At 37.6% G+C, this 24,716-nt stretch overlaps 1 protein-coding gene across 5 annotated transcripts in view; it reads right to left on the reverse strand.

The window, feature by feature from the left end:
- Nucleotides 1-24,716, reverse strand: part of LOC117300625 (extracellular sulfatase Sulf-1-like) — a 66,841-nt gene that overhangs the window by 33,874 nt on the left and 8,251 nt on the right. For 4 of the 5 annotated variants that reach the window (XR_004520189.1, XM_033784303.1, XM_033784304.1 and 1 more), the window contains exons 3-4: nucleotides 5,864-6,299; nucleotides 5,270-5,509 (exon numbers count right to left, since the gene is read on the reverse strand). Coding sequence is in view for 4 of the 5 variants with exons in the window: in XM_033784303.1 (XP_033640194.1) it covers nucleotides 5,270-5,509; nucleotides 5,864-6,077 (454 nt within the window). In the remaining variant the exon portion in view is untranslated. Of the gene's footprint in view, nucleotides 1-5,269; nucleotides 5,510-5,863; nucleotides 6,300-8,263; nucleotides 8,535-24,716 lie in introns of those variants that run through there. The other variant, XM_033784305.1, reaches the window with a different exon arrangement.

The raw sequence follows: 24,716 nt of genomic DNA on the forward strand, positions 1-24,716 counted from the left end.
TTGAATTGAATTGAACAAGCACAAAATGAAGATTTACCAATATCTCAATTGCAGACCGAATCAGCATTTTAACCGAATTATTACAACATAGCTCTAATTTGGGGGGAAAGTCCACAAGACCTGGGGTTGTAGCTTTAAGTTCTAAACTGGACTAGAAATCTGTTTACAAGAGCAGAATTGATATAGGGAAAAACTATCCACACAGTTTTTAAAATATGAACTGTTTTTGTTTGCATTAAAGCCAGTGGACACTATTGGTAATTGTCAAAGACCATGCTTCTCACTTGCTGTATCTCAACATATGCATAAAATAACAAACCTGTGAAAATTTGAGCTTGATTGGTCGTCGGAGTTGCGAGATAACTATGAAAGAACAAAACACCCTTGTCACACGAAGTTGTGTGCTTTCAGATGCTTGATTTCGGGACCTCAAATTCTAAACTTGAGGTCTCGAAATCAAATTCGTGAAAAATTACTTCTTTCTCGAAAACTACTCCACTTCATAGGGAGCCGTTTCTCACAATGTTTTATACTACCAACCTCCCCATTACTCATTACCAAGTAAGATTTTATGCTAATAATTATTTTGACTAATTACCAATAGTGTCCACTGCCTTTAAAAGAAGATTTAATTCTACAGCACTGCTCCAATTTGTGAAACTTTTAGGCTTGTTGTAGCTCAAAGTTCTAAACTGGACTTGAAATCGTTTTACAAGACCAGAATAAGGACTACAAACCTTTTTGCAAGTCCAGAATCTGAGTTCACAGTGCTAACACACATCGGTGTAAGATTAAACAAAAACTAATATTTGCTATCCCCTATGCAAATTTAAAATCTATTACGACCAGATGTAAGGAAAATTTTGAATTGCTTGTTCCTTGCAAGAACCTCCCTGCCTGAGGGTTAGGGTCTGGCAGGTCAACATACTACATGTTTATTTCTTACCAGGAAAACCCTAGCAAAGTGAAACAAACATGCGGATGTGGTTGAGTAAAAATTCTCCATAACTTCCCTGTGATTTTATTATGATTTGAATAAGAGAGATATAGTGTGAAAATGGCTTAAAGACACTAGACACTATCGGTAATTGTCAAAGACCAGTCTTCTCACTTGGTGTATCTCAACATATGCACAAAATAACAAACCTCTGAAAATTTGAGCTCAATTGGTCTTCGAAGTTGCGAGATATAATGGAAGAAAAAACACTTTGTCACACGAAGTTGTGTGCTTTCAGATGCTTGATTTCGAGACCTCAAAACCTAATTTGGAGGTATCGAAATCAAATTCATGGAATATTACTTCTTTCTCAAAAACTGCATTACTTCAGAGGGAGCCGTTTCTCACAATAATGTTTTATACTTTCAACAGCTCTCCATTACTCGTTACCAAGTAAGGTTTAATGCTAATATTTTATTTTAAGTAATTACCAATATAGTGTCCACTGCCTTTAAAAAAAAATGTTTTCAAAACTGGAAAATCCCTGTCCCACTGGGATCAATCATAAAACACAAATCAACGTCCATCAAGCTCTGTGCCAGGAATTGGACCCAAAACATCTGTTAAAATGTTTCTACATGTAACTCTTGGCTGTGAAAGAACACCAGGAAAAGCACGTACTCCAATTCCGACCCCTACTGTTTTCAAGCATTCAGGCAGAGTTTGAAACAATGCAGTGGGTTCTACAAATAAATAAGAGATAACTACGTGCATATTTTCAAAATGCACATTAATTTTGTCGCCGAGTACTCTTGTATTTTTTGTGCCTGCTAGTTTACAGGCATGATATTTGGTCCTTGGAAAAAAGTAGGAAACAGTGAAACAAGTACAAGGGCTAACCTACACATACACATACACATAAGAAGCTTTAATTTAATAGTATTTTCAGACTATTTTAACCATACTATTTTTCAGAAGACGATCAGAGCATACTGATCAACTTGTCGGGTTGAAACCAACAGTTCTTTTCAGAACCACCCCGACTCATTTAGAGATTATCATTATATGGTGTTACCGCAAACCTTACCTATATGTATTTTCATCATGCAATGTTTCAAAATAGTACTTAACCACACTTGGTTTTCCTGGGTTTTTTTTCATAAGGGAAAAGAAAGAAGAAATCAGACTAAAGTAGGGAGAGTATTTGTCTGAGTTTATTGCTATTATACTTTTTACAATCTATGTAAAGGACTATGATCAACTTATTTATTATGAAATGTAAGTAGACAGTGTATCAACAACTCTAAATTAAAAAAATCATTTAGGTTGAATGGCTTCTGACACTATCGGTAATTACTCAAAATAATTATTAGCATAAAATTTTGCTTAACAATGATTAACAGAGACCTAATGATAGTACAAAAACATTGTGAGAAACAGCTCCCTCTGAAGTTACAGTTTTTGAGAAAGAGGTAATTTCTCATTCAAATATTAAAAGACTTCAGGCCTGAACGTTTTTTTTAGGAAAGCACGCATAATTAATGCAACAAGGGTGTTTTTTTAATCATTATTCTCTTGCAACTTTGACGACCAATTGAGTCAAAATTGTGAAAGATTTGTTGTTATTTTATGCATATACAATCAAGTGAGAATACTGATCTTTGGACAATCCAAAGGAGTCCAGTGCCTTAGCTCTATGAAATTTGTCTTATCAGTAAACAAACAATTATCCTATTTTAACCAATTATGGTTATTTATCGCTCAGGAATAATAGGCAAAAGGTACAACAGTCTTTTGTTGAGGAGTAGATAAGGATAACAAGTTGCTCAATCTTTTAAGGTTTTATTTTGGGATGGGGGGGGGGGTATTCAACAAAAAGACAACATCTAATGAAGTAACAACAACCTCAGTAATGCCACTTGAATTTTGAACGAGGTCATTTTTTTAGAATGATTTTCCTCTCAACGGGAAATAACGAGAGATTCATTTATCTAGGTTAGCTCTTCAGAGGGTACAATATATTTGAAGAAAAAAAAAAAAAACAGCCCATGGGACCACAAACTGTGCTGCGACTCGGGCACACTCAACAGAACCAGCGTGGACTTTATTGTCTCCATTCTGTTCAGAACAACAGACTAATGCTGATTTGAAAGGAACTACCAACAACAGACTGGTAAATAATTGGTCAAGGAAACCGCAAGTTTGCCTTGTCTGGGTAGATCAATGTTTACAGACAACATGAGAATGTGATTTTGTCAACTTGTATTTCGCTTTGTGATGTTGTAAACATGATTTGAGTTATTTGATTTGCACAAAATCTGGAGGGAATGATATGCCACCACCGCAGACCACGTCCTGTTTGCTTGGTATTCAAGGGTTTGGGTAAATTCTTTACAAAATATTAAAGGGTTTTTGGTTCTTTTTTGTAGATCAAGTTTGTGGGCATGACGTGATATACCCTATACTCACTGTGAATGAAGACGTACATGTATGAAAGATAATTTACCTGAAGAAGTTTTGGCTTCTTTAGTCAGCAAGTTTACGAGAGAAAAAAAGAAAAAAAGTGACAAACACAAAGCAATGTTTTCACGAGAATCGCAAAAATTCGTTGTAAATGAGAAAATTATTTTAGTGAAATTGTTTTACTCTTTCCTCAAAAATTACAGCGCAGTAAGTAATATTTAAAGGGAATCTTTCTACCATCATTATCTTTATACCAGGTAAGTTTAATGTAAATCTGTGTACGTTTGTGTTTTGTGTCCAACAACTACCAAAAACGAGTCGTGTTTCAAATTACTCTGAAGTACCGAAAACCTTTAACATCAAACACACACATAATCTGAGCCTGTACAAATAATCCTTGAACTTTTGACTCCTTCTGCACATATTTTGTCCTTTTAAAAACATTATTTGATTCTCAGTTTTCTTTTGTTTAACTACATTGAAAGAATTTTATTAACGTATTTTGATGTTGTTGATATATTTGGGCTTAACCTATAAAAGGATGTTATGAGTTTACTTACTGTGTTTTAATCACTTGTTACTTCTTATTTAAAAGAGCAATGGGGAGCTGTTGATAGTACAAAAACATTGTGAGAAAAGGCTCCCTCTGAAGTAATGTTATTTTTGAGAAAGAGATAATTTCCCACTCAAATACTGAAGACATCAGGCCTGAAGCTTTGTTTTATGCACACAAGTTTGTGCAGCATGGATGTTCATTATTCTCTTGCACCTTCGATGACCTATTGAGTCCAAATTTTTTACAGGTTTGTTACATGTGCATAAAATAACAAACTTTGTTTATTTTACGTGTATGTTGGGATGCGTCAAGTGAAAATATTGGTCTTTGAATAACCAAAGGGGTCCAGTGCCTTTGAAGAACCCAGGGTATAATACTAAGTTTAGGGGAGGGTGGGGGGGCACCCCCACATCCCATTGCCCCATTTGTTTAAAATGCTCTAGTTTTAAAGCAATTGGACCCTTTCGGTAAACAGTATTGTCCAGGTCCCACACTTCGTGTATCACAACTTATATATAAAATAACAAACCTGTGAAAATTTAGGCTCAATCGGTCATCGGAGTCGGGAGAAAATAACGGAAAAACCCACTCTTGTGTCCGCGTGTTTCGCCGTGTCATGACATGTGTTTAAAAATAAATCCGTAATTATCGCTATCGAGAATTGATATTGTTTTAATGTTTTCTCAAAAAGTAAAGCATTTCATGGAACAATATTTCAAGAGAAGTCTTTCACCATTACCTTCTGTAAACCCTGTAAAAAAAAAAAAAATTCTGTACCGAAAGTGTATAATGGCTTTAACATGAAAATATATGTTATTCTATTTTGTGCTAAAATAAAGATTTCAATACAGGACTGAAAGTTTTCGGGTGAGTCTAAATGTGTTTTCCCAGTTTTGTAATAATATTTATAAAGCTAATATTGATAAAGCTAATATTTGTTTTTACCCATATACACCGATGCACTCAGTACTTCCCCCGAGTTCTGTGGAAAGCCACAGGCAAATCCATGTGCGTAAAGTTACCGTGACTGGCTTTGGTGTAATTCTAACATACGTTCCCACCTGGAATTACAGCATGGTCGCTGTTGGTTAACAGCGCAGAGTTGTTTCCATTAGACTTTTTTCGCGGCACTGTTAAGTAATCGTGGCTATGCAGACCGCAACCTCTTTCAGCCTGTTAGTTTACATCAGGCTCGCGGTAAGTTGATGGGAGGGTGGTTTACAATTGGTTCCCATTGGGTTTAATTTTGTCTAAAAATGTACGGCTTCTGATTCTCAAATTTGTTAAACAAAATAAACAAAGAGGTGACTTACCTGTTCTATAGTCAGCATCCTTAAGATACTTTGCAAATGTTTGTAATTCTGGACCATTTACCCACTCGTTGGACCCGCAGTGGTCAACGTTGGAGTATACATGATGGTTGTGTACGTACTGACCGGTCAGAATACTGCTGCGGGACGGGCAACACATTGGCGTCGTCACAAACGCGTTCACAAAGTTCGCCCCAAACTTTCCTAAAACCGTTTTGGTTTTATTCATTGCACTCATGGAACCTGGAAATAAGACATAACAGTGGTATGAGTTCAGTGTTCTAGTCGAAAGAAATGTTAGGAGGTTTAGCCACGATGATGACGTCATGTTTTAAGTTTTGCGCGCAAAGAGGTATCACATGGTATTTTACACTGTTTAAATGTTAGGTTGGAAACTTTAAGAGTACTCTATTTCAAATTTGATCACGCACAATGTTTTTATATTCATACCTTCTTACAAGAAGTGACAGGTCAGATAAATTTAAACTGTCACTGCAATTGTACGGAAGATTATTCACAGCTGACTATTCACTCCTGACAATCTGTAGGAAATATCAAAATCTTGGCAAACGTTTAAAATATCAACTCTTCACTTACCTAGTAGGACATCCTGGTCATCTGTTAAGATAAGTACTATATTTGGCTTTCTGTTAATGGCCGATTGTTTCCAATATCTGGAATGGTGTTGGGGTCGCGACCTCCCTAACCCCTGACCCCTCAATGAAGTCCTTTCTGCACTGCAACAGCAGTTCATCATCCATAGTAACGCTGCGTATAACAGTAAGCATGGTATTGGTCTGTGGTGATGCATTGTGGGAGAGTTGTAGACAACCTGCCCGCCGCGACTTGCCCAAGGCAGTAAGGGTGACCCGGTCTGGTGTCTTCGCTTCTATGGTGTGTGTTTCTCAATAGTACTGTCAGGTACCAGTCTGCAGTCACTTCTTGACCACTTTGAGCATATCACAAGTGTTCCACTGATTTATCAAATCGTATAGGGACGTCCTAGTCAAATCATGATTCTTTCTTGATTGTCCTGTTAAAGATAAACACAAGTAAATATTTATAATGTTTTGCCTGTAATTTAATCTTGAGAAAAGGGAAACATAAAACAACCAAAATCATCATCAATGGTCATAGGCTACTGCCCGTTGACGCAACAACCGCCCACTTCTAGTGTGGCTGGTGCAGGGGTGATTTTTGCTTCGCTGTAGAGTCGCTGCAGTAAGTTCAACCAAATAGTTTATTGCTCCATGGTTCAACCACGCCTCTTGGAAATTTTACAAAAAGGGCACAAGAACCCAGAAGTCTTGAAGAGGCGGGCCATAGTCTGTGGGAGTTTCGAAGCCCGCATTCATTGTTTAGAGCATAATTTGATAGCATAATAGCTCAACACTTAAAATTTAGAAGGTGCTATTCCATCAAGATCATAGCACACTACAAAGCAATTAACATGGGAAAGAAAAGTCTTTAGGACTTTCTGAAATGCAGATAGAGCAACAGATTCCCTATAATGGCAGTAGAGAGATTGGCCCAGCTACACTTAAAGCTTTCTGACCTAGAACTTTGTTTGCTCAGGGAACATAAAAGTGAAAAGTCAAGGATCCTGGTATCAGAACATTCTGTGATTACATAAGTGTATATTTCGCAGGAATTTGGGCGTGAGCAAATGTGCATAGCTCATGTTACTTGCATTTCTCCACTCACGGGATCGTGCACATTGAACCCTAACCAAGTAAGCTCAGGTTTCTCTGTGTGTAAAATGGTAAAACAATCCTTTGAACATTTCATTTCAAAGGGATGGTACACGTTTTGTAATTGTCAAAGACCAGTCTTCTTACTTGGTGTTTCCCATCATAACCATAAAATAACAAGCCTGTGAAAATTTGGGCTCAATCGGTCATCGACCTTGCGAGATAATAATGAAAGGAAAAACACCCTTGTCACACGAAGTTGTGTGCGTTTAGATGGTTGATTTCGAGACCTCAAGTTCTAAATCTGAGGTCTCAAAATCAACTTCGTGGGAAATTACTTCTTTCTCGAAAACTATGGCACTTCAGAGGGAGCCGTTTCTCACAATGTTTTATACCATCAACCTCTCCCAATTACTCGTCGCCAAGAAAGGTTTTATGCTAATAATTATTTTGAGTAATTACCAATAGTGTCCCCTGCCTTCAAAAATTTAAAAGGAGGTCGCGTTTTTTAAATATCGCCAAAAATGTCCACGCAGGAAGAATAAACCGTAATTGGAACACACTATCTGAGAAAGATTTCTGATATTGTTTCTCAGATTCAAACTTTGAGGAATACTGATATTTTTCCCAAACCAATTTATTTCTCCGTGAAGGATTCTCAAAAAGCTTTATACTATTGAAAGCTGCTATACTTCTAACCAAGTATAGTGTTTAGCCGTAAATTTTAAAGGCAGTGGACACTTTTGGTAATTACTCAAAATAATTATCATCATTAAACCTTTCTTGATTACGAGTAATGGGGAGAGGTTGATAGTATAAATCATTGTAAGAAACAGCTCCCTCTGAAGTGACGTATATAGTTTTCAAGAAAGAAGTACTTTTCCACGAATTTGATTTCGAGACCTCAAGTTTAGAGTTTGAGGTCTCGAAATCAAGCATCAGAAAGCACACAACTTCGTGTGACAAGGGTTGTTATTTTATGCATATGTTGAGATACACTAACTGTGAAGACAAGTCTTTGACAATTACCAATAGTGTCCACTGTCTTTAAGAGTGATTACCAAAAGTATACCAAAACATTCTACTCCCGCGTTCTATCTTTTCATCCTCTACGTATGTTCTCACAAAAAACAAAAACTAATCTTTGATTAATTAATAGAATACTGATAAATACTACTCTTGAGCCCAACACTAAACAGACGGCAAATCAGAGAAATATTATATTCCCACGTTCTATAAATCTGAGAACTTCTCACAAACCAACATCATGTAGAGCAAGGCTAACACCAACAAAGTGTTAACTTACCTTTTATTAATTATTAGAAGAATACTGATTTATACTATTACTAATCAAGCCCAAGACTAGAGACAGCAAATCAGAGAATCATTATTCCATTCCCGCGTTCTATAAAATCCACCACTTCTCAAAAATCACCATCATCACAGATCAATGCTTCCATCAGCTGCCAGTCCAGACCATCCTATGTGTGAGAATGAAACCACCAAGCACTGAGCACTACCTTCTACCACCATGGGTTGCCATTGTACACTCACACAGGCTGGGACTGGCCAACACAATACACCACTATCCACAGTCTATCACTGGGATAGATTAAGTAAACAAACACAGGACTTATGATATGATTGCACTGTGTAGGTGTGAACTGCAGCCCTCAGGCAACCCCCCTCCTTTCCCAAACAATAGGTGGGAAACAAACTTCCTGTCTGGACCACGCTCATGAATTATTCATGATTTATTCATGAACCAAGACAACCCCCCCCCCCTTCACAAACAATTGGTGGGACCACACTCATGAATATATTCATGATTTATTCATTACCTCAAAGATTCCCCCCAGTAAACAATTGGTGGGAAGAAACTTTCTGTCTGGACCACACTCATGAATTATTCATGAACTCAGGCAACCCTCCTTCACAAACAAAGGGTGGGAAAAAACTTCCTGTCTGGAACACTCTCATGAATTATTCATGACAACTTCAAAGGAATGCTTTTCATGTGTTGAATGATTTATGAATATTGAATATAACTTAATCTGAAAACCATGATGTCATGATGAATTAATTTCCAAATTTAACAATCTCAGATCATCAGATCCTCTCTTGGACAAAGACAAATTGACTAGAAAGGGACTTTAACCTTCGACCTCAGATTGACGTGCTTAAATATTGAACTGCATACCTCCATCTTCACAAAGATTAATATTAAACATTATATATACAAGGTCTATATAAGAAAGAAGATTGTTTTTTATGATCTATTTAAATACCAGTACTGGTAAATCTGTTTTAAAATACTAAAGTAATGTTCGTCTCCTGAGATGATTTATTTTTTATTTTTGGGGTTGAACAAAGAATTGACTAGAGTGGGAATTTTTTTTCTGTGACACCATTTTACTAATTTCTCAAAAATTAATGTTTAATGTGAATCTGTGGAAATTGTGTTTCGTGTCCTGCACAAAGTACCCTAACCCTTTAAGCCTTGATTCAAATCCATTTCATCAAAAATCAACAGTTAGAAATAGCAAATACTGCTACTCTAAAAGTTAAAGTAGCAGTACGTGATTTAAGCCAATTGGTTAAAGCTCATTTCATAAAAATCATCACATAGAAAATACTGCTATCTTTAAGCGGCGATTCAAAACCATTTTACTACTAATCATTTCCATCACAATGTAGTCTCGTCTGAAAACCTCTAGATTTATCTGTCTGCCACAGTTTCTCCCTAGCAACGGCACACATAGGAATTCATACCTTGATAATCGTAAGTCGTTAACCAATAAGATCCTGACACCATACACAAATATCAAAGCCTACAATGGACATCACCAAACGTATAGATGGGGGAGGATGGGAGAGATTGTTGTTGAAATTGTGCCTTCGAGTGGAATCTGGCGCATCTCATGAGAAAGAATACGAGCCACTGCAGATTTGTCTTTTGAAATAAACAGGTAAAATTTTTCAAAATGGCTGTTTAAAGCTTTGCATGGTTTGGAAAAAAATAAGAAGTTATATGATTGTACCCACAAGTTTACTATTTTTTTATTTTTATGAATCCAATTGCTTGTAATATTCTGCCTATTCTATAAAAAATAAAAAAAACATATCGCCAAACAGCTTTCAAATGACTGTGTGCTAGACTAATGCTTGAATCATCACAGCACAATCCTATGACCTACCACCCCACCAAAGGATTATATCATCAAGTAAGCCTTTTGTCCGGCACTTGGTTGCAAAACTACAATATTACGAATGGTCAACATATCATTGGTGGTCAAACCTCTGATTGGTCAACATATCATCGGTCAAGCTTTTGATGAGTGTTTCTTTTCCAACTGCAAAAACGCTAACCAAGCCAAAACAAACATATTTTATACCCCAAAAACACACACACACTAAATCCATTTCCAAACAAAACCGCCACCACCCCCCCCAAAAAAAAAACCACTTCATAATTCTCTCCTCTTCGACTAATTTGATAATTTTTACAGGAGTGGGTTAAAGAATCCCTGAGGGTGTATTTTGTTGGCAGAGTGCAATCTGAGAGGGAAGAAAAAGCCAAGTTATGGTTTCTGTTGGCAATTATAATCTGATTCCCTTCCACACTCCATCCTTCGTCTGCCCCACAGGCCGATCATTTTCATTCATCTGAAGCGGTCTAACACCTGGCCGAGTTTGTAACTTCCAGACAAGACACGAAACACGAAACACACCACAGACACACACCACGTTTACACTATTTTCTTCCTCCATGATCCAGCAGGCATGCAACTTTCTAATTCCCCCCCCCCCCCAGAAAAAGCGTGAAGTTGCCTATCACACTTAACTTTTGTACAATGGTTTTTTAGTTTTCTAAGGCACTGTTTTGAAAAGAAAAAGAGCAAAAATCAGCTGATTAGCTGAAAATTTGCATATGCCTGATCAAGAAAGGTGGATTGAGATCCGGCATTTTTTTTCACGACCACAGATCATTGATCTCAGAGTTCATCCTGAGTGACTTGTGCAACCAATGCTTAGTTGAGTTGCGACTATCGTTTTCCAACAACTTGTTTAATCACTGCCAGTGCAACTACAACAAAAATAGTGTAAGCAAAGCATCGGTGCTTGAGGTAGCAGGGAATGCTGCCCTTACGTCAAGCAATTTCACAAGTTAGCTGGGAATTTTGGCCAGTACACGTGCATACCCCACGATACAAGGCTTTCATCGCTTACACGGCTAAAGCACAAATTCAGGGCTTGCCTGAAACAGAGAATGGTGATCATAAGCGCATAATCAGGCGATAAGCAGAGCCATAAAATTGGGCCCAGGCCTCAAGCATGCCTTCTGGCTTCATTGGCCACCATGGGTCCTTTTTCACTGCTCAAGGGTGGGGCAGGTGGGTCTTCTTACACTTTTCTTAAGTCATCCAGACAGATTAACATCTCCAGTCTTAAAGAAATGGAATTGCTTCATGGCAACGATTATAATTATGCCATTAAACCAAGAGTTTTTAAAGTGGTGCTCAGGCCAAAGTAGTTAGGTGGAAAGTATTAATTTGGTAATCAGTCTTTTATTAATGGCAATACAAACTTTGGGTTAAAAGCTTACAGCAGCTTCCGATACTAAAAAGCATTTTCAGAGACTCTTCACTTCGAAGTAATGTAAAAAAGATATCACTGTTTATGGAACAACACGAAGGGCTGGTGGTCTTGAGTTTTTCAATTGACTAATAACAGTAATACCACATTGAGTGTTATCTTCTTTTGTAAAACTGTCCATTCATGAGCTTTATTCCAAAAGAGTGTTTACTTGTGGTAGTTTCTGGGTTAGCCAAAAGAAAAACCCACCCCAAAATAAACAAACAAATAATATAATAATCTTAGCATTTATATAGCATTCTTACACAGAAAAGGTACCGCAACGCTTGACAACAATTATATACAAACAAACCCCAAACTCAGTTTTGTGTTAAAAACGAGAACACTACCACAACAACACTAAAAACTTCAGCCAAAAGTTCCGAAATCGGATTTCTTGTCACCGCATTTTCTAAATTCATTCCTAATTGTTCAATTTCCATCGGCAATTGTCACCGGAAATTGTGCCATTCGTCCCAACTTCACACCTTCGCCCCTAACCAAAGTTGAGGTCAAAAAATGGGTCAGAGGAAAAAAAAAATTAAAATTGATTTGAGGATCCCAGGGGGCAAAAAGGGTTGATGTCCTTTTTTCCCCCGGACAGAGGGCCTTTTTTCTTTGAACTTTTGGTTTACTTTTCAAAACAGTCTCAAACATTTCACATAATTTATTTTTCTTCAAAAGTTCAATTGATGAAGGTAATTTTTAATTGAGGGAGTTATTACATTGCAATGTAACAATGATCTTTAACCCAATGCATTGGGTTGAAGATTATCGTTGTTTTGTTATAAGTACTGTGTATTCAGTCTTTCTGATTCTGAAAGCTTGAGAGTCACTGCTAACAAAACGGTCTGAAACTAGGGTGTAACGAAGGCAATTGCCTCCATGCACTCGGCCATCGATTTCCCCAAACTCTTCCTAACTTAGGATTAATCTTATAGGACTTAAGATGAGATGTTCCGTACTCTTAGACATTAGGATGCATTGAATCCACCTTAGGTTAGGACGAGTTTCTCGTCTAGGACAATTACTCGTCCAAAACATCAAATGGATGAACGAGCTGGCTGTCAGACTTTTGCCTATTGGTTCAATATGTCTAGTGACTTAATGTCTGAACCCGGAATAGGTCCTTTTGGTTGGTAAGCAGTTTGAAACAGCTCGTTGTTCCCTTAATTCAAGTTACCACTAGAGTGCCTCTTGATCATTTCTTCAAAGTCACTTGTACCGCATGCTATTTGCATACTTTACAATAGAGTGCCACTCCTAGGTCAGCTTCCATTTTTCAAGATGCGATTGTTTCGTTAGAGTGCCACTTTAAGGCTCCCTTTTAATTTGCATACTTTATTAGAGTGCCACTCCACAGTGGTTGGCTTCCTTTCAATCCATGTTTATTGTCACCCTCTGGTGTTGTTGAATGTTGTAATTTCTGAGTTTCGTTAGAGTGCCACTTTAAGGCAAACTCCCTTTTCAATCCATGTATGTTGTCACCATTTGGTGTTGTTGACAGGCGATTTCTGTTTCTCGTTAGAGTGCCACTTTAAGGCAAACTCCCTTTTCAATCCATGTATGTTGTCACCCTTTGGTGCTGTTGACATGCGATTTCTGATGAAGATTTGTCTACCTTCACACCTGGTGTGCCAACCAGTAATGAGATCAGGGGATTGGGGGGCCACAAGGGGGGAGTGGGGACCCTAATCTCCTATGATTGGGTCCTTCACAGGATCACCAAGAAGTGTCTGTGACTTTCACTCCGTGCTTAAAGGAACTGGACAACTTTGGTAATTGTCAAAGACCAGTCTTGTCTCAACATACGCATAATAAAACAAACATGTGAAAATATGAACTCAATTGGTCGTCAAAGTTGCGAGAGAATAATTGAAGAAAAAACACCCTTGTCACACGAAGTTGTTTGCTTTCAGATGCTTGAATTCGAGACTTTAGTTGAGGTCTTGAATTCAATTCAAATATTTAAATGAAACATTACCTTTTTTCTCAAAAACTACATTTCTCAAAAACTACGTCAGACTCAGAGGGAGCTGTTTCTCACAATGTTTTATACTATGTATCAACAGCTCTCCATTGCTCGCCGTTACCAAGTAAGTTTTTATGCTATCAATTATTTTGAGTAATTACCAATAGTGTCCAGTGCCTTTAAACCATACCTTCACCTATGACTCACTAAGGACAAGGTGTTTGGTTTGGCTCTGGGGCAACTATCATGGATGAATCAAAACAATGGTGGAAAGAAAAATAGATTGAGGAGCTGGTTTTGGTTTGGGTTTAGACAGGTTCGATAGCCCTCAGGTATGTGAATACATTGGGGATGGAATCTTATAGTCTGGGCCATCAGTATGGCAACCAGAAGACAAAGCGGGAATGGCTTGGGTTTAGTTTTGATTGCACAGCGGTATTGAACAAATAGCAAGATGTATATGAATAAATAGATCTGCATCACAGATGGTTTCGTCGAAACAGAGCAAGAAGCGTTTTTGGCGTTAATGGCGTGTCGTGGTCAAGGGGTTGAGCACTGTACTGCAGATCTGGTGTTTCTGATCAGCAGAGTGTGGGTTTAAAGCCATTGGACCCTTTTGGTAAACAGTATTGTCCAAAGGCCCACACTTCGTGTATCACAACTTATATATAAAATAACAAACCTGTGAAAATTTAGGCTCAATCGGTCATCAGAGTCAGGAGAAAATAACGGGAAAACCTACCCTTGTTTCCGCACGTTTCGCCGTGTCATGACATGTGTTTACAATAATCCGTAATTCTCATTGTCGAGAATTGATAATTGTTTTAATGTTTTCTCAAAAAGTAAAGCATTTCATGGAATAATATTTCAAGAGAAGTCTTTTACCATTACCTTCTGTAAACCATGTAAGTTATTTGTAAATCCGTGATTTTGTTGTTGTTGTTGTCTATTCCGAAAGTGTATAATGGCTTTAAGTCCCGGTTTTGATGGAGTTACTATAATCATGTTTAGACTGTTTTAAAGAGACAAATCCTCAGATCAGGTTGGCCAGTAATTTGTTTAAAAGAAAAACTCAGTACATTCATCGATTCAGAATTTTCCCCAAAAAACTGGAGCCTTGCACCCCTACAACGCAAATGAAGAAGTCTTCTGACTTCCCTTCCACGCCATCGTCGTCGGTAACATGAAAGGGCCACCTGCTTACTTGCCGTCCCAACAACAACAAAAAACCTCCAAGGTGAACACAGTGGTGACTTGACATTTGAACTTGACAACTTGAGAGAAAAAAAGTGGACTTAAAACACGTTCATTATTGTGATTTTTAACTCATTAATTGGTACCAGAGTACCTCCGGCTATGGAGTACTGTGTGTGTGTGGAAACACGTTGGCCAAGTGCCAACCATCAAGTTCTTGAACCTGAGACGAATGGAATTGTTATAATCATGTTTAGAATGTTTTCTAAAGAGAGAACTCCGCAGATCGGGTTGGCCCGTAATTGGCTTTAAAAAAATGCTCAGTACGCTTGTTGATTCCGAGTTTTTAAACAACTTGAAATAAAAGTGGATGTTGTCTTTAACAAACTTAGTGTGTGAAGTTACAGTCGACTCTCATTACATTTCAAACATTCTCATTGACAATCTTACGGGCACTGGATACTTTTGGCAATCACTTATCATTAAAACTTACATGTACTTGGTAACGAGCAAGAGAGAGCTGTTGATAATATAAACACTATGAGAAATGGCTCCCTCTGAAGTATTATAGTTTTGTGAGAAAAGTTCATTTATTACTCAAATATTTAAAGGCATCTGAAGCTGCAACAAGGGTGTTTTTTTCTTTCTATATTCTCTTGCAATTCTCTCTTTCACAGATTTATTTTATGAATATAGTGGTATACACCAAGAGACTCGTTTTTGACAATTAGCAACGTGTCCAGTGCTTTCAAACACTGACAAATAAAACACCACTGTTTACTCCCATGAGGTCGAGTTATATAGGAGGTTTTCAACTTAAAAAAACAACAAGAACAAGAACAAGAACAAGGAAAAGGCAGACGGCTGCTTATCCCAAACACAGCAATTTACAACATCCAGCCGGCAAACTTCCCTTCTCAACAAATTTCCTAACATCTACTTCCCAGAACTTGTCAACAACGCCTTCTCTACGAAGACTGTAAATACAAAACAGGATGAATAACTGAAAATAACATGTTGGCTTCACACGAGGGATCATGCGATACCATACGAAGGAGGGAAAAAATAGACTTCGTGATGACAGGTCGATGATGACCTAAATGTGGTTATCATAAAGTCGGTGTTATTAGGGAGTATCAGGTCACCCCCCCCCCCCACCTGCAAATGCAACATCACAAGCCAGTAGAGTAACAGGAAAAAGGAGTACATTCACCCAGCAACAATAAATAGACCCTTCCCATGAAATATGTTATCTGCACATAGTGCGTGCGCACTAACATTTGGTTGGCAAAATGAGGGAACATCGCGCTGTTTTGTGCCTCGCTTCGCACATCTCTATGGCATTTGCCAGCCAATAGGGTCTGTATGAATGAGTGGATGTAATTAGCATATTTCATGGGAAGGGTCTTGGCTCAAGACGTCATCGATAGCCATGGTTAGTGTACTGTGCTCGGTAACCAGTGTAAATCGTTTAAGCGATCCCTTGTAAATCTACAGAGTTAAGAAATATGGCTACGAACTCAAAGTTTAAATTCGATTTAGTTATGCACTCATTTGTTTTAAGATCAGTTCTTAAGAAAGGTGTTGAAAAAATAACTTTAAGAGACAGTCAGGCCTGTATGCTTCGTATTTGAAAGGGCAAGGGCACCAAGGCATTTTTTTCTTGGTGAAGGGCACCCAATAAGGAAATTGTAAATTTCTTACTGTGGGCATTTCAGGGGCACCCAGGCAATGACCAGTGTGCATGGAGGCAATCCCATTCATTGCAGTATTCGCCCTGGACAGTGTCCCGACTACAAACTGTTTGGTAAATCACTTTTAAAATGTCCAACATAAAGACACCCAGGACACTCCCAGGCACTGGGGGTCGTTCAACCCATTTTCAAGTTATACAAACATAAAACATCTAAAAAAGCCTCGTAATTTATGACCTCCTAAGTCAACACTGCAGGGGCACTTTGAATTTGAAATTTACAACATTTACAGCAGTCGCCCCAAAATTTATGAATCTATACACAGATGTTAAACAAGCTGAATTACAAATAAATCCATTATCATGTCAGGTTTGGGCGCTTGAGGATTACCATATTCCTCTTAAACTGTTACTATAAATTGCACAACAGGTTGGTAATTTATTGTCTTGACTGTAAACAATAACTCAGTATATACTGAGACCCTTGTTGTTTACTTCCCTTGTGGACACTTCTTAAACAGCTACCTGAGCGGAATGTTTTCAACAGAAATGGTATTTTTACTTGTTTATAATGCACTTGTTCACCATTTTAATGTAATTTTGATATGTGTACACTTCTGAACTTTTGGACACTATTGGTAATTGTCAAAGACCAGTCTTTTCACTTGGTGTATCTCAACATATGCAAAAAACAACAACATGTTGGACACTTTCAGAACATAACAAAAATTAAAGGTTCACACATTTACAAATAACTTACAGGGTTTACAGAAGGTAATGGTGAAAGACTTCCCTTGAAATATAATTCCATGAAATGCTTTACTTTTTGACAAAACATTAAAACAATTATCAATTCTCGATACCGGGAATAACGGATTTATTTTAAACACTTGTCATGACATGGCGAAACGTGCGGAAAGAAGGGTGGGTTTTCCCTTTATTTTCTCCCGACTCCGATGACCGATCGAGCCTAAACTTCACAGGTTTGTTATTTTATGTATAAGTTGTGATACACGAAGTGTGGGCCTTTGGACAATACTGTTTACCAGTGTTGTGCAATTGCTTTAAGATTAATCTTAGTGCTTAATAGGTGAAAACTATGACTGGATCATTAGCATCAAGGAAAGTCAACAACCTCAGAATTCATCAATAACCTCAAATCAGAAGAGCTACAACATCCCTTCCCAAGGAAAAATGACAAAAGCCATCAGCAACTTCCCCCTCATTTTGACCCAAAATAGTGCCTTATTCACCCAATTAACATAAAATAGTGACAGTTATAAAAAAAACTGGTACTTTTTCAAAGTCATGTTTGGACTGTCATTAATTTGTTGTTGTCAAACATTGATAAAAGCTGTGGTAACAGTGTCACAGGAAACGGTTTCTTCCCTCACTTTGAGCCAAAATAGTATCTTATTTACCAAATTAAGATGAAAAAAGTGGCAGTTCAATAAAACCTAGTACTCTTTAAGGTCATGATGTGTGTAATTTTGGCTGTCATTAAATTGTTTTTGTCAAACATTTTGGGCTGTCATTAAAAGAACGTTACAGAATTGCTAAGAAACAAAAATCGTGAGAACACAGATTTACATAAAACTTACATGGTCTAATGATGATGATAAAAGAAAACATCCCTTGAAATATTTCTGTCAAAAATTTCATATTATCTAATTTCGCGTTTGGAGTTTATCACTAATTTTTTTCTCTCACCAATTCTGTACAATACTTTAAAGGCAGAGTTTGTCAAAATAATTTTTAGCATTAAAACTTACTTGGTAACAAGCAATGGAGAGCATATGATGGCATAAAACATTGAGAGAAATGGCTCCCTCTGAAGTAAAGTATTTTACGAGAAAGAAGTAACTTTCAACGAATTTGATTTTGAGACCTCAGATTTAGAATTTGGGGTCTCGAAATCAAGCATCTGAAAGCACACATTTTCGTGTGACAAGGGTGTTTTTTTCTTCCATTATTATCTCGCAACCTTGACTACCAATTGAGTCCAAATTTCCACACGTTTTTTTTTTGTATGCATATGTTGAGATACATCAAGGAGAAGACTGGTCTTTGACAATTAAACTAATTTTCAAATACTTACTTACAAATACTCCCAATACATCCACAAAGACCTTGGGTCTGCACATATAAAAATCCTTGTCGCCTATCAAGTGCCACTCCTTGAAAATGGCTTCCACTGGACACATGTACCAGGTATTGACCCTCTTCTACCCATGGGTAATACCCATGGGTAATAATAATGGGAGGGTCGTTGAGAGCTATTAAAGAGAAGCTCTCAATACCCTATGAACTCCAGAGTAACCTCTTCATCTGTTTGTATTTCTCATATCCACCTTAGGCCAAAGAAGAAAAAAAAGATGAGTAGCGTCCCTTCCCAGTTTCCTTTTTTTCTTTTTCTTTTTATTGAACAAAAAAATAAAAAAATTCAATGTCCTCAGACTATTAAAAAAAAGAATATTTTGAAAAAAATAGCCTAGCCGGTTGTCTTTAAATATGTGTAGAGGGTGTTGTTATTTATATATATATTTTTTTTTTTTTTGGGGGGGGGGGGTCGGGTCGGGGAAAAAAGAAAAAGAAAAAAGGCCCTCCTCCTTCCTTTTTTCAAAAATGCAAGATGCTAAACACGTTTTTTTTGTTTTCTAGGCCTAATCCTGAGACATTGTAACAAAGGGGTTATCCAGGAATAGATTGTCCATCCCTCACAACTAGTTCCACACCATGGTATGTCTCTATTTGCTGACAAAAGAGTTTACTTAGCTGTGAAGAGGATACTTTTAGAAAAGGAAAGGGGGGGGTCTCCTCGTCACAGCAGATGTCTGATTGATGAAAAGCTGGGATAATCCCTACCCACTCTCTAGGGATTAGGATTAGGCCATGATACTAAGTGATTCCTTACTAGTTGAATGGAGATTTAGGGGGAATCGCAGGGGAGTGGTATATCCCTCTTGGGAGTAGGACTCTGATTGGATCTGTCTGATATGATTGTCTGGCTGGCTGGCTGTGCAGGACACAATTTTTCTTCTTGAGCAGGAGACTACGTTGTAACGCTTAATGAAATAATCCCCCAACAGGGCAGACGTGCAAAGGTGTTTACATCCTTGAAGTATTTATTTGTCATCACTATTTTTACAAAAATTACATAACGGAGATCTTTTCTCCGAAACTGACAATTCCCCAAATAATCACTTCAAAATTCAAATTTTTAGCCATACCTTCAGACTACCCTTCAAGTGGGACTCTGATTCCCTACACATGAGCACTCAGACAATATTTAAGCCGGCTTAATAAAGGATATGAAGAGATTAGCCGATTTCGTTGTCTTTTAACCCTTCCCAAGGAAGGTTAGTGGTCCCACACAATGCTAGCCACAGCTGTTTTCTCCTGTCAGATTTAAGGCTGCCAGGTGAATGTGCTTTTGTCTGCCAGATTTCCAGAGGGTTTTATTCATGAACAAAACACTCCCCTTCACTTTTTTCAGGGACTTGGAACTCCAATAAGGACACATAATCGGTTCTAATAGCTATTAATCCCAGATTATTAAAGAATACTGAAATTGTTTTTTTCTGGGAAAGTAAAAGTTTGTACGAAATCATTCACAATTTTTCAGCATGTAATCACATTGTCCTCACTTTTGGTTACAACCGAAATTGAAATGTTGCCGTTTCTTACCTTCAGTTTTTTTTAAGTTCTTGGGTACGACTACATTTAACAGGGAAATATTTCACAGATGAAAAAGGTTGAAGTATGTTCTTATGTTAGTCTGCTGACGTGCTTTTGTTGTAGTAGTGTCAGTCCATAGGTACGGGAACAATAGCTCATCCCTGTAGGCTTAAATAATGTCCTGTTTTTTTGTGTGATTATTTATCCAGCCCCATATAAATTGCTAGTATTATTGCTGCTTTCCTGGTTCGCCTTATATAATAGCTATCATGAACCTAAATTTCAGGACCTGGATGTATTTTTTAATCATGGCAGACAACATTGAAATCAATGTAATGTCTATACTCAATAAGCTTTCAGACTAAATTATACATTGATGTTTTTACCCTAATACCAATTGTATAATACCTTTCATCGTTGCCTTATTTTTGTCAAAAAGGCAGCCATCTTCAATGTTCTTGAATTCCTCTAAAGGTTCTTTACAGATAGTGACAAATAGTGACAGTGGTCACGTGAGCTTTCAGACTAAAATTGTACAATGAGGTTTTTCACCCTAATACCAATCATGTATAATACCTTTCAACATTGATTTATTTTTGTCTGAAACCAAGACCTGGCTGGCAGTACAAAGTCTCGAGGGAGCCCCCCAAAAAGCTACAAGTTTCACAACTTTGTTGGCTGTCCATCTCTTTCTTGGTTTGGTCGCTAATTCTCCTTTGACACAGTGTTACCTTCGCTCTGGCATGTTTGTAGGTATAAGCGGAGGCTATTTTGTTTGCCCTTTTGAGTGCAACTCAAACGTTCCCTTTTCAGCTCCAGGGAACTTTCTCACAAGCTTTAACAACCAAAGTCTAGCCGAAGATGTTTTTGTTATTTTTGCTCAACTTTGTTATTTTGTTTAGTGATTTTAACCTTTTTTTTCTTTTTTCTTTTCGCGATTCTCTTCGGTGGCAACTTTTGGATACTGTGTCGAAAAAGCTTGTTTGAAGAAAAACATTTGTAATCATCAACATCAAGCCAATAAGCCACGGAATGCTGCGGGCTAGTCAAGGAAAAGCCCTTTTCAACTTGAAGAATTTTCAATAGGAAAATAAAAACATCTGAGGGAGCTTTACTTTTTTATATCCACCCTAGAAAAAAAGTCTTGGTAAATTGGCAGCTTACAACAAGAATACAAGCAAGAACTCTTCATTGACCACAATTTGACTCAGTTTGTCCAGACTATCAACTCTACATAAAGGTATGTCACAAACCAACCAAAAACCATTGATTCTAGACACATTAAATATCAATAGCATCCCAAACTTTGTCTTTGCCCAAATCCCTCCCCCAAAAAAATTTAAAAAAAAAAATAAATAAATAAACAAACACATGCACTGAGACACAAATTATTTGTGTGCGTAAAATTGTTTTACTCCTTCCTCAAAACTGCAGCGCCTCAGCAAAAAATATTTTAAGAGAAGCTTTCAACCATAACTTTCTTCAAACTGTGTAAGTTTTCATATAAATATGTGGACATTGTGTTTTGTTTTGTACAAAAAGTACCCAAACCCTTTAAAGCTCTCTTCTAACTCTACCACCTTCTACCAACCTGACAACCCTCCTAAACCCCATGAGGGGCACCACTATGTACCAGCCTCGACACCATGGGGCTATAAACAACATGTATCTAAACCCCGCATAGGGGTAGGTGACCCATGCTTGTACCCCTCTGTGTTGGAACCTAGGAACCCATGTCATGACAGGTTTGTTACAGACGTGTCATGTAGAGAGATGAAGTTGACAAATACGCACTCCCTGCACCAGCTTTTTTCGTCTGCTGTTTTTAAGGTTAAAGGACGCAGTCAACATTGGTTTTTGCAAAAAAATGTTCTAATAATAACTAACTCTTCAGTGCATTTCACAATAACCGTCTCAATGCGCTTTACAGTAATACCCTTATCATTGGGCCAAAAACATTCCTTTAATCTTTCTGAGCTCCCTGAGGAGTACACAACGGGTAACTGTAGTGCTCCAAAGGCTTTTTTCATACACAATACCAACCCTTGCAGGTACTCATTTATACCCCTGGGTGCAGAGAAGCAATTATGGTAAAGTATCTTGCTTGAGGACACAATTATCATGACTGGGACTCAAACCCACACTCTGATGATTTAACCACCAGAATTTGATGCTCTTAAAGACAGTGGACACTATTGGTAATTGTGAAAGAGCAGTCTTCTCACTTAGAGTATCTTAACATCTGCATAAAATAACAGACCTGTGAAAATTGGAGCTCAATTGTTTTATACTATCAACCTCTCCCCATTACTCGTTACCAAGTAAGGTTTTATGCTAATAATTATTTTGAGTGATTAACAAAAGTGTCCACTGCCTTTAAGCCGATGGGGTAAAGCTGGAATCTTAAAGGCACTGAACACTTTTGGCAATAACTCAAAGATAATTGTTAGCATTCAAACTTGGTATAAAGAGCAATGAAGAGCATAGTAGTATAAAACATTGTGAGAAACGGCTCCCTCTAGAAGTAACGTAGATTTTGATAAAGAGGTAATTTCTGACATATTAAAGACTTCACTCAGGCCTTTTATTAGGCATCTGAAAGCACACAAATTTGTGCGAGAAAGGTGTTTTTGTTTTTATTACTCTCTTGCAACTTCAGTGACCAATTTCCAATGGACCCTTCCCATGAAATTTGCTAATTACATTTACGCATGCGTACAGACCCTATTGGTTGGCAAACACCATAGAGTTGTGCACTAAGCAGACACACAATCGCGTCTGCGTCACGCAGCCATTAGGCATGAACAAAACAGCGCGATTTTCCCTAATTTTGCCAACCAAAATGTTAGTGCGCACGCGCTGTGTGCAATTTACATATTTCATGGGAAGGGTCTATTGAGTTCAAGTTTTTACAGACCGTTAATTTATGCATATGTTGGGATACGCAAAGTGAGAATACCGGTACTTCCACAATTACCAAAGGTGTCCAGCGCCTTTAAAGAATTTGGGTACTGTTTGTAACACAAAACACAATGTCCACAGATTTACATTAAACTTACACCATTTGAAGATAATGATAGTAGAAAGCGTACCTTTAAATAAAATTGCTGAGGTGCAGTAGTTTTGAGAAATGAGTAAAACAATGTCATGTAAATACGTTTTTACATGCTAAAATAATTTTTGTCTCATGATCACTGAGACAAAAATTATTTTCATGACATTGCTGTACTCATTTCTCAAAAACTACAGCACCTCAGCAGATAATATTTTCAGGGAAGCTCTCTACTATCATTATCTTCAAGCTACGCAAGTTTAATGTAAATCTGTGGACACTGTGTTTTTTGTCCTACAAACAGTACATACACCCTTTAACAACATCCTTACTTAGTTCAGTAGTTACAATAACATCAAAGTCTGACTCAAGGAACTAAGAGAGACGGTTTTTGTTCTCCCCTGAGAGATTTAAGCAAAGCTGATGGGGTTTAGCTGGGATCTTAAGAGAGTTTAGGAAGGTCTACTAAGATTTCTGCCCCTATGAATCTTGAGATGCTGATAGCTTTAGACAGCCATTGGATTTCCTTGATCTGATTTTATCATGATGGATGAGAAGGGCACACTAGAATGCCAAGCACCACTCAATCATGCACTAAACATTGTACCCTTAGAGGCACTGGACACGTTTGGTAATTGTCAAAGACCAGTGTTCTCACTTGGTGTATCCCAACGAATGCATAAAATAACATATCTGTGAAAATTTGAACTCAATTGGTCATCGAAGATGCAAGAGAATAATGAAAGAAAAAACACCTTTGTTGCACAAAAGTGTGTGCTTGTAGATGCCTAATAAAAGGCTTTAGGCCTGAAGTCTTTTAAAATTCGAGTGAATTAGTTATTTCTCAAAAACTATGTTACTTCAGAGAGAGCCATTTCTCACAACATTTTATACTATCAACAACTCTCCATTCCTCGCTGCCAAGTAAGCTTTTATGCTAACAATTATACTACCAATAGTGTCCATGCCTTTAATGGATGGAAATGTGTCTTACAAAATAGTGCCGCTTGTTGGATGTCCCACATAATAGGCCTAGTACCCCATTATTCAGGGAACTTTCTTGGAACTTAATTGGCTACCAATTAGAAAACAGACTCATTTAAAACTTGCTCTTGCTCTCAAATATTTTGCAGGATGACTTCCATGTTTATAAATGTAAGCTCTCAGATACAAATTACACACACAAAAATTGGGGTCGTTACTGAACGATGACCCTACTTTTATTACAGTTGTGTAATTTTGAGTTGAATAACAAAACCGAATCAATGAATGGAAAAGGAAAAAACTCTACTTTGCATTTAGGATTATGGGTTTTCAATTGCTCAAAAAGGTGCTTGCCCTGGGTATCAGTCTAACTCCCATAGGACTCCATAGTGCTTTAACGGGTAGTGGTGGGTCAGGGATCAGACATGAAGGTCAAGCATGTCTCAAGTGCCTCAATCACTCTTACAGCATTTATTGTCATAACAATTTTTGGAGATTTTTTGTCCTAAGCAACTGCCCGATTACCCTTAGTTTGTGAGTACAAGCGGAGT

The sequence above is a fragment of the Asterias rubens genome, chromosome 16, assembly GCF_902459465.1.
Source record: "Asterias rubens chromosome 16, eAstRub1.3, whole genome shotgun sequence".
Classification (NCBI taxonomy): domain Eukaryota; kingdom Metazoa; phylum Echinodermata; class Asteroidea; order Forcipulatida; family Asteriidae; genus Asterias; species Asterias rubens.